Here is a 15,970-nt window from a genome sequence, read left to right as displayed (position 1 = left end):
ATCCTCAACATTATTTTGCAGCAATGGGATTATCTGATATGATCAAAGTGACGAGCAGTGAGGGTCTGGCCATATACGATTAGATAATATGTCCCTGAATCCCCCTGCTACAAAGAATCACTGGAGCCTGAGGGCAGCCGATTAACTTACTCATCAACCAGAATTTCATCAGCCAGGCCATTATTGAACACAGGTTGGAGAGCAGTCCCAGTAGCTTAAACTATGACTCATTTGCTACAGTCAGAAGCTACAGTACCACTATTAGCTGGTTATTAGATAGAGGCTAATGTTATTATCGAGCCCTGGTACAACACAGCATATATCACTAATCAGACATAAAACGGATATGCGCACATGTAGCTAAAGGCCTCAGGGAGAGCAAGGCCTTTAAATGTCAAAGGAGCTTGTTGCCATCTCAGAAAGCCTGTGAACTATGACCTCTGACCCCAACAACTGGAGATGACACCTGACGTTACACAACATGATATTGAGTTTATAACTTATAACAGGCAATGTGATGAATATGTATGCATTGTATGTAATGGCCTAAAATTATACATTTTATACCTCAAGGCACAAGGGAAAATAAAGACTATCAAATGTCGTCATGTTGAATGCTTTAATCCACTCAAATAAAATACAACACTTGATAAATAACATGGAATATGATTTTAAAAAAAGAAGCAAAAACTCCTGTTATAAGTACAGGTACTGAGTCTAAATTTTCGACTGAACCAAGTAGCCTTGGCTTGAGAAACAGGTGACAACTGGTGCTGTAACTGAAGACAACAGTGCTTGCCTGTGTATTGCCACTATAAAGCTAAGAGCAGTCGCTCTATTATAATAAGGCCAAGGCTATCTCCACATGAATCTCAAAGACAAAACCTGGACTAGGGCTGCACGATATTGAAAAAATATCTAATTGCGACTGATATTGCAATTGCTATGATTTGATCATTTTTACATCATTATTCTAATTTTAACTGAAAAACATATTAAAATGGTGTGGTTTTTGCAGGGAGCTGTACAAACAAAGATGTTTTCTTAAGTCTGTAGAATATGATGTGTAGCCAGGACAACTCTGCAGACAATATTTAAATTAAAAGTGTATTTTGACACACATTTCTCCTTTAACAAATATCATCCTTGCAATATGAAAGTTGCAGTAGTCCACACACAGGGACGTGCACAGATACACACCAGGTGGTGCCCAAGCACCTGCCCTTTTGGCATTTGACTGACAAGTGCCCTTTTTGCAACACTTCCGTGGCCGATATTATATTGTCCTTAACACATTGAGTGCCAGCCATTTTTTCAATCCTGTAGGTAAGTTGTGCCAGTTTTTTTTTTGAGGATTCTGGCTCATTTTACAAGAGCCGAGGATTATTTTCTGTTAAGAATTCGTGAACACCAATCATCTAAAAATAACTAATAGAATGTGTGCTTTCTCTGTCTAAAAGAGTTAGTTTGCAGAGTTAGTAGTTATGTAGATATTAGCCGTTGAGTACAGCATGGTTTCAGAGATTTTCAGAGAGTTTGGAGATAAATGGATTTTTAGAACCACCTCACGTGCCTGTGATTATGGGTGCCCTTGTCTCCCACTCTGTGCGCTCTCTCTCTCTCTCTCTCTCTCTCTCTCTCTCTCTCGAGAGAGAGAGAGAGAGAGAGAGAGAGAGAGAGGAGAGAGAGAGAGGGAGAGAGCGAGAGGGAGAGTTGCTTCAACTCCTCCCTCCGTGGGCGTTCTTCTTGGCTGCAGCGGCCGTCACAAGCTTGTCACCAGTCTCAGTGCTTTGCTGCTGTCCTGTGCCTGTGGCTGCGCGGCCGCTGTTTGAGGAAGTCGGGATGGACTCGCTCGCTTCTTGGAGTTTTGGTTGAGAGAAGCTTTTGCGATTCTGGTCATATTTATGCTGCGTGTTTCAAAGTGTGTTCCACCTGTAATCTATTATGTAAATTTGCAATCCCGCATCGCCAGCAATCAGCGCGAAAACGAAAGCGTTTTCCCCCATCCATTTTCATGAGAATGGCTGGGGTGAGAATGGCGTGACAAGTTAAAAAAATGCTTGCCTTCCTCTAGTCAGGAGAGCACTGTCGCCACTTAGTGGTCGGTAAAATAGATTATACACATTCTCTTGCTCCAATAGTGATCTAGAAGACGTAAAAGTTGTTGATTGATGTCCCACCGTCAAAAAAAAAAAATGTTTATGTAAGACGAGATATCTCGGCTCTGGCACTCAAGCGTTGGATTATGTAAGACGAGATATCTCGGCTCTGGCACTCAACGTGTTAAGAGGCTCTCGCAGGCTCATTTATAAAGCTAGAGTGAAGTGTCTGCTATAATATTAAACTAGAAGACCTAAGGCTGGAAGTCAGGAAGGGTTCAATAACTGCCATGGCCATTTGGGTCTGACTGGAAAGCTGAGACTCTTGTGGATTCAATGAGCCCAATTGTATTCCTGTGTGATGATGTTAGTCCCCATAATAACCATTTCAATGTAGTGAGACCATTTTTCGAAATTGGATCTCACTGTATAAAATGGGAAAAAAGAAAAAAGTGAGTACATTGTGTCTTACATTTTTCTGTAGTATGTGTGTTGAGATAATGACAGACTGTGAACAATGGTGAGAGAAAGTGAGCAGCTAGGCTCAAAGTGTTACAGTTATGCAGTTCAAACACTAAAATATCGACAACATAATTTTCTCTTGGGGTTTGTAATAAGCTAATATATCTAGGACATTTTTCTCACATAAATGACATGTATACAGGCAATCCTGCAGGATGTATGCTCAAGCAAACATCCTGTAAGTTAAATAATGTTTACAGATGGAGTGAAGTCTGTTCAGATCATATTGTACTCTACTCTATACGACGCATGCTTAATCGGTTATGAGGGGGCCTTTGGAAAATTGTCTCCCCTTTTACTTTTGCAATATGTTCATGCAAAGCTGTCCTCTTTATTGCCATATTAAATTTCATGTTTTTAACGTGTAAAGTAGAGGGGAGCACTTCAAGTGTGGTCACCCTTAGCGCTCGGGCACCACACTGTGTTAATCTGGGCTGACTGTATGTAACTTTATTTTTTATAAATAAATTAAATAATTAACTGCCCCCCACCCCCCACTTGAGCACCTGCCCCAAAGTGTCTGTGCACGCCACTGGTAGTCCATATTGCGATTTGGATTCAATTTCAATCAATTGTGCAGCCCTACACATGACACACACTCAGAGCTTGGAAGTATAAACAGTTAAGAGTTATAGCTGACTATCACTCTGTCAACTGCGGAATAGTGAAAACGTGACAGGATGACCAAGATGTCGCCACCCCCTTCCTCCCTCTCTGCATTCATCCCTCTCACACAGTCACTCCCATCTCTGCTCAGAACACTGTCACACTGATGTCTGTTTGTAGTTCTTGGTGTCCAAAACCTTCCTCCCACACATTGCACAGATTCCTGAAAAGATACAGAGAAGAAAAAACAAGAACGAAAACAGGTAAACAAAAATAAGGGGGGGGAACAGGAGACAGGTCACACTGTCAATCAATACTGGCAGGTGCAGATTAATGCTTAGAGCAGGTCTTTCAGTTCTTTCAATGTACACACAATGTTGTAGCTTGAAACCTACACATGTAAGACCTTTAATGTACATTATGAACTGGAGCCTGTGTTTGAAGCTCAATGGCATTTCCTGCCTTCTTCCACACAAACAAAGATGTTACATCATTCTAATAGAGGGCAAAACGATACTTTTTGTCCAGTAAGATAAATGAATGGTCTTAGTCAATACTTGATTGATGAATGTAGTGCAGTGTGAGAGCTTTCCCACCTTTCTTGTATGCGCAGCCCTGACAGTAATGTGATCCTGACTGATGAACTGAGCTCTTACAGATCCGGCAGGTAGCAAAGCCAGTCTTGCTGTAAGGGTCAAACCTGAGAGAGAGAGAGAGGGAGGGAGAGAGAGAGGGAGAGACGCACGTGCACACACACACACACACACACACACACACACACACACACACACACACACACACAGAGGATGTGATCAAAACAAACCATAAAATGACAGGAAGCAGGGGGTTGGACTGAATCTCAAAAAGGTAAATTAAAGTAATAGTTCAGCCCAGAATTAAAATGCATTATCTCATCCACATTAGAGCTGGGTATTGGTTCAAATTTCAAGAATCGATTCGATTCCGATTCACAAGGTTGCGAATCGATTAATTTCGATTCGATTCGATTCGATTCCGATTCGATCAATTTTCAATATTGATTTGGTTAGTGATACCAAAACGTGGTTTTTGAGCTGTACCCTGAATTACATGACTGTCCAGTTATGTAACACAGGGGTTCCCAACCAGCCAAGTAGATACATGGGGAAAAAAAGTTGCAGACCTGTTGTCAATTTTAATGGTTTTAGTTAGACATATATTTACTCACCAGGTGGTGACAAAGGGTAAATAACAGCCTTTTCATCTGTCAATAAAGACACTTTCACAATTATGCACAGTGATTTGATTTCAGCCTATATAATTTCTAAAAGTAGATATTAATAATGATCAAACATTTCCATTCATGTAGCCTACAGTATTTGTTTTTGTTTCAACTACAAACATAATTAAACGTCAACTTGAAACTATGTTTCAACTACCACACACAGCATAATATTTTAGCCTGTTTATTAAAAAAAAAAAAAATCGATCTCTGGACATATGAATCGATAATCGAGGATTAAAATGAAAATCGATTAAAAATCGGAGAATCGATTTTTTTAACCCAGCCCTAATCCACATGTCAACTGAAGCGTCACTGAAGTTCGTAGGACCACCACACATGCACTGATTCAGCCCCAGTTGTTCCATCTCACCCCTCTTCCAAACTACTGAAGTTAATGTGGCCATCTTTTTACATCTCCAAAAACAGCATGAAATATCAGTGACAATGCTTTATTCTACAACACACCAACAGTCACCCGACAGCAGGGGTTGCCAACCGTCATGACCCGATTTTGACGTCACACAAATCTAGGGACCCTAGACATTCAAATTCCGGTACACTGTCGATAATATCATCAGTGACATCGTCAGTGATGTCAGATGTATGCTTCTTTTTTCCCTCAGAATTCTGACTTTAATCAGAGAATTCTGGCTTTAATCTCAAAATTCTGACTTTATTTTCAGAATTCCGCATTTATTCTCAGAATCCTGATTTAAAGTTATAATCTCAAACATTTTCATAAAAAAAGTCACTAGTCTGATAGTGAGCTCATTGACACTGTTTGGATCTCACCTGTAATTACCACTCATCACCATAGGTGTCACCCAAGAGAACAAAACTGAAATCTTAGAGATTATCACTTTCACTCGGAACTAAAATAAACAAACAAAACACAAGTGACCCTAACCATCTTCGCTAGTTTTAAATTGTGTGTGGTGTTTTTTTTTAAAGAAATTTCAGGCGACCCAATTTGAATTTCAGGCGACTCCACTTAGGGTCGCGACCCTAAGGTTTGGAACCACTGCCCTACAGTAATAGCAGAGTCATCAGTAAGAGCGGTGTATATCATCATCATAATATAAGTATATAAAAGGGAGCTAGGGTTCTGTCTGTCCCACTGATGACATCATCAGTGATGCCATAAATTCACTCACACAAGGCTATAGTTCAGTGATGATGTCACTGATGACATCATCAGTGATGTCATAAATTCAGTGATGATGTCATCAGTGATGATGTCATGAGTGATGTCATCAGTGATTATGTCATCAGTCTGAGGCTCACGAGAGGGACTGAGGGAGAGAGAGACGAGTGAGGGAGAGAGAGGTGAGACTGAGGGAGAGAGAGAGGGGGAGAGAGACTGGGAGAGAGAGAGGAAGACATTGTGCGTGTGCCAATTCATAGCTTTCAAGGGGCGTTACGTGCTGCCGGGAACGCCCACCTGGCGGTCAAAAAACAAACTTGTTCATTCGCTGCCAGCCAAGTCGACTAGTTTCTCACGCAGTGTTTGTTCAGCCGTTTGTACACACGTCTTTGCGGCCAACATTTCCTCAAAGGTAAGCTCAAGTAACGTTACAATAATGATTAAAATACCCCGTTAACGTTACTTGAGCTTACCTTTGATGAAATGTTGGCCGCAAAGACGTGTGTACTTTGATGGTAGCCATTTGCCCTCCCCAGCGACTGAACCACGTCTAATCGCACAAATCCACAACCTCCTCCTGTCTGAGTTTTCTTTCTCCTACGGCATTCTGTAAAAGCACAAGCCAGGCGTGTCTCCTCGTCGGTTTAGTGCAACCGATAGCACAACAGGTAGGCTATGCGGCACTTTGGCTGAACAAACAGCGTGAGTCGACTCGCAGGCAACGGAATGAACAAGTTTTTTTTTGACCGCCAGGTGGGCGTTCCCGGCAGCACGTAATGGCCCTTGAAAGCTATGAATAGGGCAGGCAAGGCCACACAGCAGCTGAGCAGCGGGCAAGGGCGCACAGTGGCCGAGCTGCGAATGGGAGCTGCAGGACAGGCGAGCCCGCGCAGCGGGCGAGCCTAGGAATCGAACGTGCGTAGAGCGCGAGATGCCTAGTCGTAAATAATAGGATCAAATGAATCATTGGATTTGAGAACACACAAATCTGCCTGAAATCTGCCCGAATACACAAACCCGATGCTCACTAAATAACAGTGAGGAGGACAGTCACAACTAAATATCTGATTTACCTGCAGTCTGCTTTTGTCCTGCCTCATTGAAAGCAGAAGTTAACACAGCATTTGAAAATGACATCATCATCCAGTCAAATCCGATCTTCCTGCAGTCTGAACAAAGTTTATACACATTGCTATCGATTGGCTGCAAAACAGTTAAACAGCTACGTTACTCTGTGTTTGGTGATCTTATGAACTTCAATTGAGTTTCAGTTGACATAGGGCTGAATAGATAATGATTTAATTATATTTTTGGGTGAACTATTAACAATCACAGAAGGTTATACCCCATAACCCCCCCCAAAAGGGAGGAGTCACACCCCTGGGATCATAAGTTAGGCCCACACTGTCTCAGTCTATACGCCTATTTCACATGCAGCCAAATCAGCCATTTTGTGTAGAAAAGGTAGGAAGTAAAGCAGGTTCAAGCAAGACATTGATTAGAGCCCCGGACATTTAAGCAGGCAGCAGCCAACTGGAAGCTTTAATGTCCAGGGCTCTAATCAATGTCTTGCTTGCACCTGCTTTACTTCCTACCTTTTCAACACAAAATGGCTGCATGTGAATTGTGAAATAGGCTAATTGCCATTCCTTCTCCTCACCTGGCCTTCTTGGAAGTCAGCATCTTGTTCTCATTAAGTTTACGCCCGCCACTCTCTGGTTGAAAGCAGAAGCACACCATTAGACATCATCACCCAGGTTACATTACAATGTGGCAGACATAAAAGGGGAATCTGAAATAGTAAATAAGTGTTATATGTTTGAACTCAGTTCACAAAAAGAGGAGAAAGAACAGACCATTCTTTCTGTGGGGTGACATGTAGGGAGGACCAGAAACTTTTCAAAATGCTGAATACTGTATGTGGTGGTGCAATATTATAGCCTGATTGAAGATGGCTCCTTGGTGCTGCTGTTAGTTTGGAAGAACTACATGTCATATAATCCGAAATTCCTCATGTCTTAGGTAGGGTTGTCTTTTGTTATTCGGCTATGTCGCATTATGATGAGCGTGTATAATAAGCTGTCACTGGTGTACAATATGCAACCGGTTGCTTTACAATTGAAGCAAGTTATATACCAGTCATAAAATGACCTGATGCATGTACTGTAACGCTACATGCACACTTGGGTGGAATAGTAGCTATTGGCCTCTGGTCTTGACGCATGCTTGAGCAAAGTTTAACAAAATATGAGCAATTGGTAAGTTATGGATGCTCGATGCTGAACACGATCAATGTATCAAGACTTTTGAATCATAATATTGGTTTATTGTTTTTTTTAATGCCCTGCTGACAATGGCATTAACTAAATATAGTCTGGAGGATGTGAAACCACGTCTACGTCCTCAATTTACCTGTCGTATTCCGTGCGCCATCTTTCCAGGTGTCAGGGGTGATGACTTTACCGAGCTTCTTCTCGCCTGAAAAAAGAATAAAAGTTATAACGTTAGGGGAGAGAAGGACAGGATATCAAGACCTATTGATATAACTCAGCGTTATGAACGTTTGTATGGGCTAGTTACGATTCATAGAACAAAATGTAACGGTACTGCCAGTCTGACGGGAGAATGTCAGTCACATCTGCATTGCTAACTTACTAGCCATTACACTAGCTAGGAGGCTCGCCAGCCTTCGCTAACGGCAGAAACGCAAGTTAAGTTTAGTAATTGAAAAGCATCTACATAAGAGTCATTCTTACACTTTTCGCAAACCATAGTTTCTCTTCGTTGGTTGTAAATGGGGCCTTGTAATTGTTGTTGTCAACGCTAGCCACTTGTCGTTTGTAAACTTCCGGTACGTTCTTCTTCTTCTGTGTTTATTGGCAGATTGCAATCCAACTATTAAGGTGCATACCGCCACCTACTGTAATTTGGTAGTTTTCTAAATTCAGTTTACAGTTAAATTCTTCCTGTACGTTTTCCATCTTCCGCTTCCTATGAGTAGGAAATTGATTGGTCAAAATCCTGAAAATCTCAATTCTCATTGGCGGACAGCACAGTCCGTCACCGCAGTTCCGGTTTTTGGAGCGTAAACCGGAAATTACATTATGGCTTATTGTCGCTAACTGAAGGTCAACAAAGCACACGTGTCATGCCGAGAATTGCATCCCCACCTTCCGGGAGCATATTGTAATGATTTATACGGAAACGTAACTGTTTAAATGATGATGATATAATTGTCTGGGTAGACGTGATCTCCAAGCCAGGGGGTCTGTCCTGGCTCATGGAGACCGACTTTGATGCATTAGATCCGCGTGGAGGTGGAGGTGACTTCCATGCTTTTGGCTGAGGCTCTCTTCTGGAAGCCGACTTTGGTGCTTAAAATCCGGGTACAGATGACATCGAGACCTGGGGATCTCTCCTGGCTTTATGGAGGGGGTGCAAATCTGCTTGTACCTGGCCTGCCGCCCTGCCGAGATTTGCATCCCTGTTTTAAAGTTAAAACAGCCCCAAAATATGGTGGGGGTGCAATTCTCGGCGGGGGTGCAAAACTCGGCATGACACCTGTGTGCTTTGTTGACCTTCAGTTAGCGACAATAAGCCATAATGTAATTTCCGGGGCTGTGTCAACATGTTTTGATTATCCTGACCTAACAGAATTAGGTTAACGTGACTTTTATTGTGAAGTTAAAGCGGAATATGGTACCTATATTACAGCAGCTAAATTTACGCTGCCCTCGGTGTTGCTCCATGTTTACGGAAGAGAGGTCGACTGTGGCTGATGCCCTCCATTCATTCGCATTTAAAGCAGCATTTTAAGGGCTTTCTACATTTTGTTATAGTTTCGTCAAGCCGTTAGGCACGTCCGCCGCCATGTGGGACCACGAGATCCGAGCCATGGCGTCCTCGCATGCCATCATCGCCTCCTCGGTGTTCATGGCGACCGTGCTGCCCGCTGTGCTCCTGCAGGGGTTCTCCGTGTACGGGACGCACCTGCTGTGGCTCTACGCGGTGTCCGGAGCAGTGGCCGTGGTCAATATCGCCGTCTTCTGGCTGCTCGGTATCACTCCGCCCACCAAGAAACACACACTCGGCTACAAGGTAGTGTACGGGCTGAACTAAAACGTGCACAATAACGACAATGATGCCTTGTGGCAATGAGGCTGTCAGCCATTATTATTGTTTAGTATGCTAGCAACAGTGGGTTAACTGTATACTTGATGATGATGATAAGGTATTGCCATTTCTCTACTCGACAAGGTTTTTATTAGATGGGAAGAAATGTATTCAAGATGTAGCCTAATGCTAGATATTTATGTGTTTGTTTTCCCATAGACATACATAATCGAATGGTAGGTTGTAATTTTAAAACTTGAACTCTTTGAAATATATCAAGTTTTTAATCTTTCCATCTGCTTTCAACTAGCTCACACATTTTTGGGAATTGATGAGTTTCTCGTCCAAGGTTCAATTAAATACAAAATTTAGTTGGGAGGACAAGCACTCATCTTGTTCAATTGAGACCCTGATTAAAGCATGGCCTTATGTTACATGGAGGCATAAGAGCCGTGTAACAAGGCTCATTAAAACATCATAAAAAAGACACATAACAAACATTATATTTTAAAGACACACACAAACACAAAATAATATAAAATCACATAAAATCACATTTTCAAATATACAACAAGAGAAAAACATGTGCAGTCCCCATAGAATGTATCCTCTAAAAGAAAATCCTAAAAGTCTAATAGATCCATGCTCCAAAGAGACAAATCGCTCCAGCTTAATAAGGCAGTCCTGCAGCCTATTCCATTTGTCAGGGGCATACAAAACATCATTCATACATAGACTTCCACCTTGCTCACTGATCCCCCCCCCCCCACCACATTACCTCTACGCCCACCCCTCCTCACCCTGTTTCTGTAGCTGTCTAGGTTGGTTCGCTCTTGTCTCTACTTCCTCCTGTCCTGCCTGTTCTACCATACTGTGGTGGTTCTCTATGGAGCACCGCTGATTGAGTGAGTAGCTGGTGTTGCTCTTTGTGTGTGTTTGTGTGTGTGTGTGTGTGTGTGTGTGTGTGTGTGTGTGTGTGTGTGTGTGTGTGTGTGTGTGTGTGTGATAGAGAGAGAGAGGGGAGGGGGGGGGGTGTTGAGAAGATGTAAGAAAGGGGGAGTTAAGGAGGAGTATTTGTTGTTGGGTATTTCATGCACAATATAAAAATGTCCAGTCTCACAGCTGTCTCACTGCTAAACCAGCAAAGAAAAAGTTTATTTGTGTGACTGACAGTATGTCTTTAATAGTATAGTGTAAGTAGTTTGTATCTTAGGACAAACATGATTTGAATATGACGTCCATATCTCTTTTTCATCCGCCCGAGTACATCTGGCAATTAACTCAAGCAATAAGATTATTTCTGCTCCCACAGCTGCAGCTCTGCTTCTGAGAAATGTTTGTGTAACTAGCACTCCAATCTGGTAGGTAGGTAGAGATATGATTGGTACGGTGAGCCTCTAACTTCTTCTCATGTACTGTATGTTTTAGGACTGCTCTGGAGACGTTCTCTCTCGCTGTGCTGCTGACCTCTCTAACCACACTGAGGTGCCTCTGTGTCCTGGGCCCCAATGTCCAGGCCTGGATACGAGTGTTCAGTCGACATGGGTAAGACTAAAATCTCTCACACACACACACACACACACACACACACACACACACACACACACACACACACACACACACACACACACACACACACTTAACACAATGTCCAGGCCTTGATGAGTGTTCAGTCAACATGGGTAAGTGTAAAATCTCACACACACACACACACACACACACACACACACACACACACACACACACACACACACACACACACACACTTAACACAATCTCTTCATCACTGTCTGTCACTGTTCTCCCTCTCCTCCCCTCATTCTGTTTTTAGCGGTCTTTCATGTATTTATCTCATATGTCTCTGAAGAATTGAGACGTTTGTCCTTTGCTCTGTCTCTGGGTGCAGAGCTATGTCAGTGTGGGAGACTTCTCTGCAGATCACAGTGGCCTGCACAGTGGTAGGCGCCTGGGTGGGAGCCTTCCCTATACCCCTGGACTGGGACAGGCCGTGGCAGGTCAGAGCTCACATACAAACACAACATTCACGTGCACATATGCACACATACGACTTGACATCCTGTCTTTAGCTTGTCTCTATTGTGGGATCTTTACCCTCACACCTCATACTGGTAGTCTGGTGGTTGGTTTATCTCCTCCTCTGTGGTGGGTCGTGGGTAGTCATGCGTTGTGCCAGTGGAGTATCAGACTCATCGTCTTTTTCATCCTGTAGGTGTGGCCTGTCTCCTGTAGCCTGGGCGCTGTGATTGGCTTCCTGACCGGCCTTGTTGGCGCCCCTGCGTGGATCCACTATCACCGCAAACAGCTCACCTACAAGTGCAAGTGATGGACAGAAGTGTGTGTGGTATGTGTGTGTGTTGGTATGACTGTGACCTCAAGACCATCTTGTATCCCTGCTATATTCCTTTTGACTTTTACCAATTATTTATTGGGAGCATTTAAGTCCCTTTGCCTGCCAACAGGACAGATGATTTTGTAATAACATGAGACCTTTGAGCAACATTATTTTGTACGCATGAAGGCTGAAGGATGTTCCTAAGGAATTTTGACACAAATAAAGTGTTAGTTCTGTTACAATCTGTAATCTTGTTGGGGTTTGTGGTGGAAGGTGTTAACTAATTTGGGTTTAACGTGTAGTAGTAACAACAACAACAATAATAATAATAACAACAATAACAACAAAAATAGTCCAGTTCCCTTGAGGCTTATAATTTACACGTAATATCCCCCTTGGAATTATTCTTTTTGACCTAGGCATACTAACTGAATCCAAATATCTTCCAAACCTGTAGGTGGTGCTGTTGTGTGTGTGTGTGTGTGTGTGTGTGTGTGTGTGTGTGTGTGTGTGTGTGTGTGTGTGTGTGTGTGTGTGTGTGTGTGTGTGTGTGTGTGTGTGTGTGTGTGTGTGTGTGTGTGTGTGTGTGTGTGTGTGTGTGTGTGTGTGTGTGTGTGTGTGTGTGTGTGTGTGTGTGTGTGTGTGCGCGTGTGTGTGTGCGCTCTGGTCCTTCTCATTCCACCTTTCCCCCCTCAGGCGACCATATTGATTCACTTTCATTTGAAGGACATTAATTCTCACCCTTCATGCAGCGCCTCACGTCTCTTTGTTCTCCCTCACAGCCTGTACCCAGAATGCGTCACATGGTGAGGACGTGAGGGACGTTGTTTGCAGACAGGGTAGCCCCCCCCCCCCCCCCCCCGGTCCCTCAGACACTTGTGACACAATCCATCTCTAGTAATTACGTTGAAGCAGAAAACGCAAAGTGGAAAGATGTCTGGTGCACATATCCCGGGGGCAAAGCTGCTCCTTTGCCCAATCTTGAGCCACTTACATAAGGCTGTGACCAGGGCAGGCGCAGGAAAATAGCCTCAAGGAGAGTGAGTGAGTGAGTGACAGAGGAGAATAAAATAGACCTTTTCACAAGCAAGAGAATGACAGAGGGAATTTGAAAGCCTGAAAAGTGCCTGAAAGTGCATATTATAGAGGTGGCATGCACACCAATCAACACGCCTCTCATGCTGCAATCTCCTTCCATCTCCCTCTCTCCGGTGAGTCTCGGGCAATCTACCGCACGCTGTTCTCCTCCATTACCCTTGTTCTCCGCGCCTTTTCTATTCCCCAGCTCGGCTCCGGCACCTCATTACCTGTCAAGAGCGGAGGAGGAGAAGGGGGCTCCTATGGGTGACATGATTTCACCCAGGCCGGAGGACACTTTCACCCTGACTGACACCTCTCCGCTGTAGTGTGAGTGGCGGGAAGGGGGGTGACGCTGATTGACACGTGTCACTGCGCCGGGTATGTTTTGACTAGTAGCCATATGCGAGTGTCTCTGTGCCCATTGAAGTGTGCGTGTTATTGATGCATCACGCGGCGTGGAGTTGCTTTGGTCGTTTCATCTATGAGAACAGCTAAAGGCTCTCTCTCACTCACACACACACACACACACACACACACACACACACACACAAGCAACAAAAAAGCACAAGCAACAGCCTCACAACCCCCCCCCCCCTTCCTCATTCAATCTGAAAGAACTTTACTTATTCATTATTTGTTCTCTGGCTGTGCTATTGTAGCAGGGTGTTGTGATGAGAGGTAATTTGTCAACCCCCCCCGTTTCCCTGCAGCCAGCCACATGTTTGGTGTTTGCAGAGGTGTTTGCAGAGCCTTTGTTCCTCTGAGAGCGAGTGAGAAAGAGAGAGAGGGGAGAGAGTATTCTACAATCGAGCTGCGTCTTCTTCTGCTGTCATCGTGTCTAATGAGTCAGAACTTGAGGGGCTCGGCGTGGAGAGAGGAGGTGGTGGTGGTGGCGCGACAGGAGAGACGTGAGCCGCTTTCTCGTGTTTCCGTGATGTGCCGCTGAGCAGAATGTGTAAACACTACGCTCTAATAGAGGGATTAAAATTTCATGACATTTTTTTTTCTTCTTCTGGTCAGACTCTCTCCTCCCCCCCCCCCTCGCCCTTCCTCCATAACAGCCTTCTTCTCACCCTCTCACTTCCCCTCCTCCTCCTCCTTACACCCCAGTTGCCGCCTGTCTTTTTTTCTCTTCTCTCCTTTTTTGTTCCTTTCCCCCTCTCTCCTCACCACATCGTGTTCACACTCCTCTGAGGAGTGAAACATACTTTATTAACAGGCGGGGGGTGCACACACTCTGAGGAGTGAAACATACTTTATTAACAGGCGGGGGGTGCACACACTCTGAGGAGTGAAACATACTTTATTAACAGGCGGGGGGTGCACACACTCTGAGGAGTGAAACATACTTTATTAACAGGCGGGGGGTGCACACACACTGAGGAGTGAAACATACTTTATTAACAGGCGGGGGGTGCACACACTCTGAGGAGTGAAACATACTTTATTAACAGGCGGGGGGTGCACACACTCTGAGGAGTGAAACATACTTTATTAACAGGCGGGGGGTGCACACACTCTGAGGAGTGAAACATACTTTATTAACAGGCGGGGGGTGCACACACTGAGGAGTGAAACATACTTTATTAACAGGCGGGGGGTGCACACACTCTGAGGAGTGAAACATACTTTATTAACAGGCGGGGGGTGCACACACTCTGAGGAGTGAAACATACTTTATTAACAGGCGGGGGGTGCACACACTCTGAGGAGTGAAACATACTTTATTAACAGGCGGGGGGTGCACACACTCTGAGGAGTGAAACATACTTTATTAACAGGCGGGGGGTGCACACACTCTGAGGAGTGAAACATACTTTATTAACAGGCGGGGGGTGCACACACTCTGAGGAGTGAAACATACTTTATTAACAGGTGGGGGGTGCACACACTCTGAGGAGTGAAACATACTTTATTAACAGGTGGGGGGTGCACACACTCTGAGGAGTGAAACATACTTTATTAACAGGTGGGGGGTGCACACACTCTGAGGAGTGAAACATACTTTATTAACAGGCGGGGGGTGCACACACTCTGAGGAGTGAAACATACTTTATTAACAGGCGGGGGGTGCACACACTCTGAGGAGTGAAACATACTTTATTAACAGGCGGGGGGTGCACACACTCTGAGGAGTGAAACATACTTTATTAACAGGCGGGGGGTGCACACACTGAGGAGTGAAACATACTTTATTAACAGGCGGGGGGTGCACACACTAACAGGCGGGGGTGCACACACCAAGCTCTTGTGTCTGCTGAGAGCTACAGAACAAAAGGGAACATGGGATGAGGGAAGCTCAAGTAGGCTGTCGTGAGCACTGTTGCTGAGGGGAGATAGAAGAGATCGGGGGTATATACTTAAGCTATGCTCTATGGGGTAAACAAACAAGTGTATCAATGAAACAGACGTGTCAAGCTTCAGGTTTTTTAAATCTGAATATTACAGAAGACCTCGATGATTCATAAGAGGTCTAAAGTCATAGGAGTCGGGCGTACTTAGTGACGAGCAAGACAACGGTAAACGGACAGTTGTTTGTTTATTGAGTTTGGCGTGACACATAGGAGAGCGACGCGAGCGGGGGAGCTGTTGCTAAGAGACTCAGCAACAACAACAAGCCGGAAGGAGTTTCCTTGATGAAAGACAAGCACAAGGTTGACAACAACAAAAAACATTGTAAAGCCCAAGGCACACCAATCAAACATTCTCCAATGATAGATGGATCGATCCTGTGACTCTGAGGACTCTGTAGGCGTGTGCACAAAATAAGTGTTTCTCAGGGAAGCTGA

General features: G+C 44.2%; 2 protein-coding genes across 2 annotated transcripts; one reads left to right on the top strand and one right to left on the bottom strand.

The window, feature by feature from the left end:
- Positions 1-1,901: 1,901 nt before the first annotated feature.
- cript (cysteine-rich PDZ-binding protein) lies at positions 1,902-8,525 on the bottom strand. Its single transcript, XM_083636228.1, has 5 exons — positions 8,392-8,525; positions 8,048-8,113; positions 7,296-7,350; positions 3,824-3,927; positions 1,902-3,450 (listed from the first exon to the last, which is right to left on the bottom strand). Exons 1-5 carry the CDS (start codon positions 8,405-8,407, stop codon positions 3,386-3,388), a joined length of 306 nt encoding a protein of 101 aa, XP_083492354.1. The 5' UTR covers positions 8,408-8,525; the 3' UTR covers positions 1,902-3,385.
- pigf (phosphatidylinositol glycan anchor biosynthesis, class F) lies at positions 8,438-12,330 on the top strand. Its single transcript, XM_083636227.1, has 6 exons — positions 8,438-8,486; positions 9,475-9,733; positions 10,562-10,653; positions 11,177-11,293; positions 11,655-11,763; positions 11,979-12,330. Exons 2-6 carry the CDS (start codon positions 9,506-9,508, stop codon positions 12,090-12,092), a joined length of 660 nt encoding a protein of 219 aa, XP_083492353.1. The 5' UTR covers positions 8,438-8,486; positions 9,475-9,505; the 3' UTR covers positions 12,093-12,330.
- Positions 12,331-15,970: the final 3,640 nt, after the last annotated feature.

The sequence above is a fragment of the Poromitra crassiceps genome, assembly GCF_964638095.1.
Source record: "Poromitra crassiceps genome assembly, chromosome: 4".
Taxonomy (NCBI): Eukaryota; Metazoa; Chordata; class Actinopteri; order Beryciformes; family Melamphaidae; genus Poromitra; species Poromitra crassiceps.
This window is presented reverse-complemented; position numbering and strand designations above follow the sequence as displayed.

Excerpts from the sequence above, each read along its gene's own strand:
- cript (XM_083636228.1), bottom strand. Across the intron at positions 7,351-8,047 it reads TGGCGCACGGAATACGACAG|AGAGTGGCGGGCGTAAACTT; the intron begins GTAAATTGAGGA and ends GCTTTCAACCAG. Across the intron at positions 3,928-7,295 it reads CTGACTTCCAAGAAGGCCAG|GTTTGACCCTTACAGCAAGA; the intron begins GTGAGGAGAAGG and ends TCTCTCTCTCAG.
- pigf (XM_083636227.1), top strand. The coding sequence starts at position 9,506 with ATGTGGGACCACGAGATCCGAGCCATGGCGTCCTCGCATGCCATCATC. Across the intron at positions 10,654-11,176 it reads TATGGAGCACCGCTGATTGA|GACTGCTCTGGAGACGTTCT; the intron begins GTGAGTAGCTGG and ends TGTATGTTTTAG. Across the intron at positions 11,764-11,978 it reads ACTGGGACAGGCCGTGGCAG|GTGTGGCCTGTCTCCTGTAG; the intron begins GTCAGAGCTCAC and ends TTCATCCTGTAG.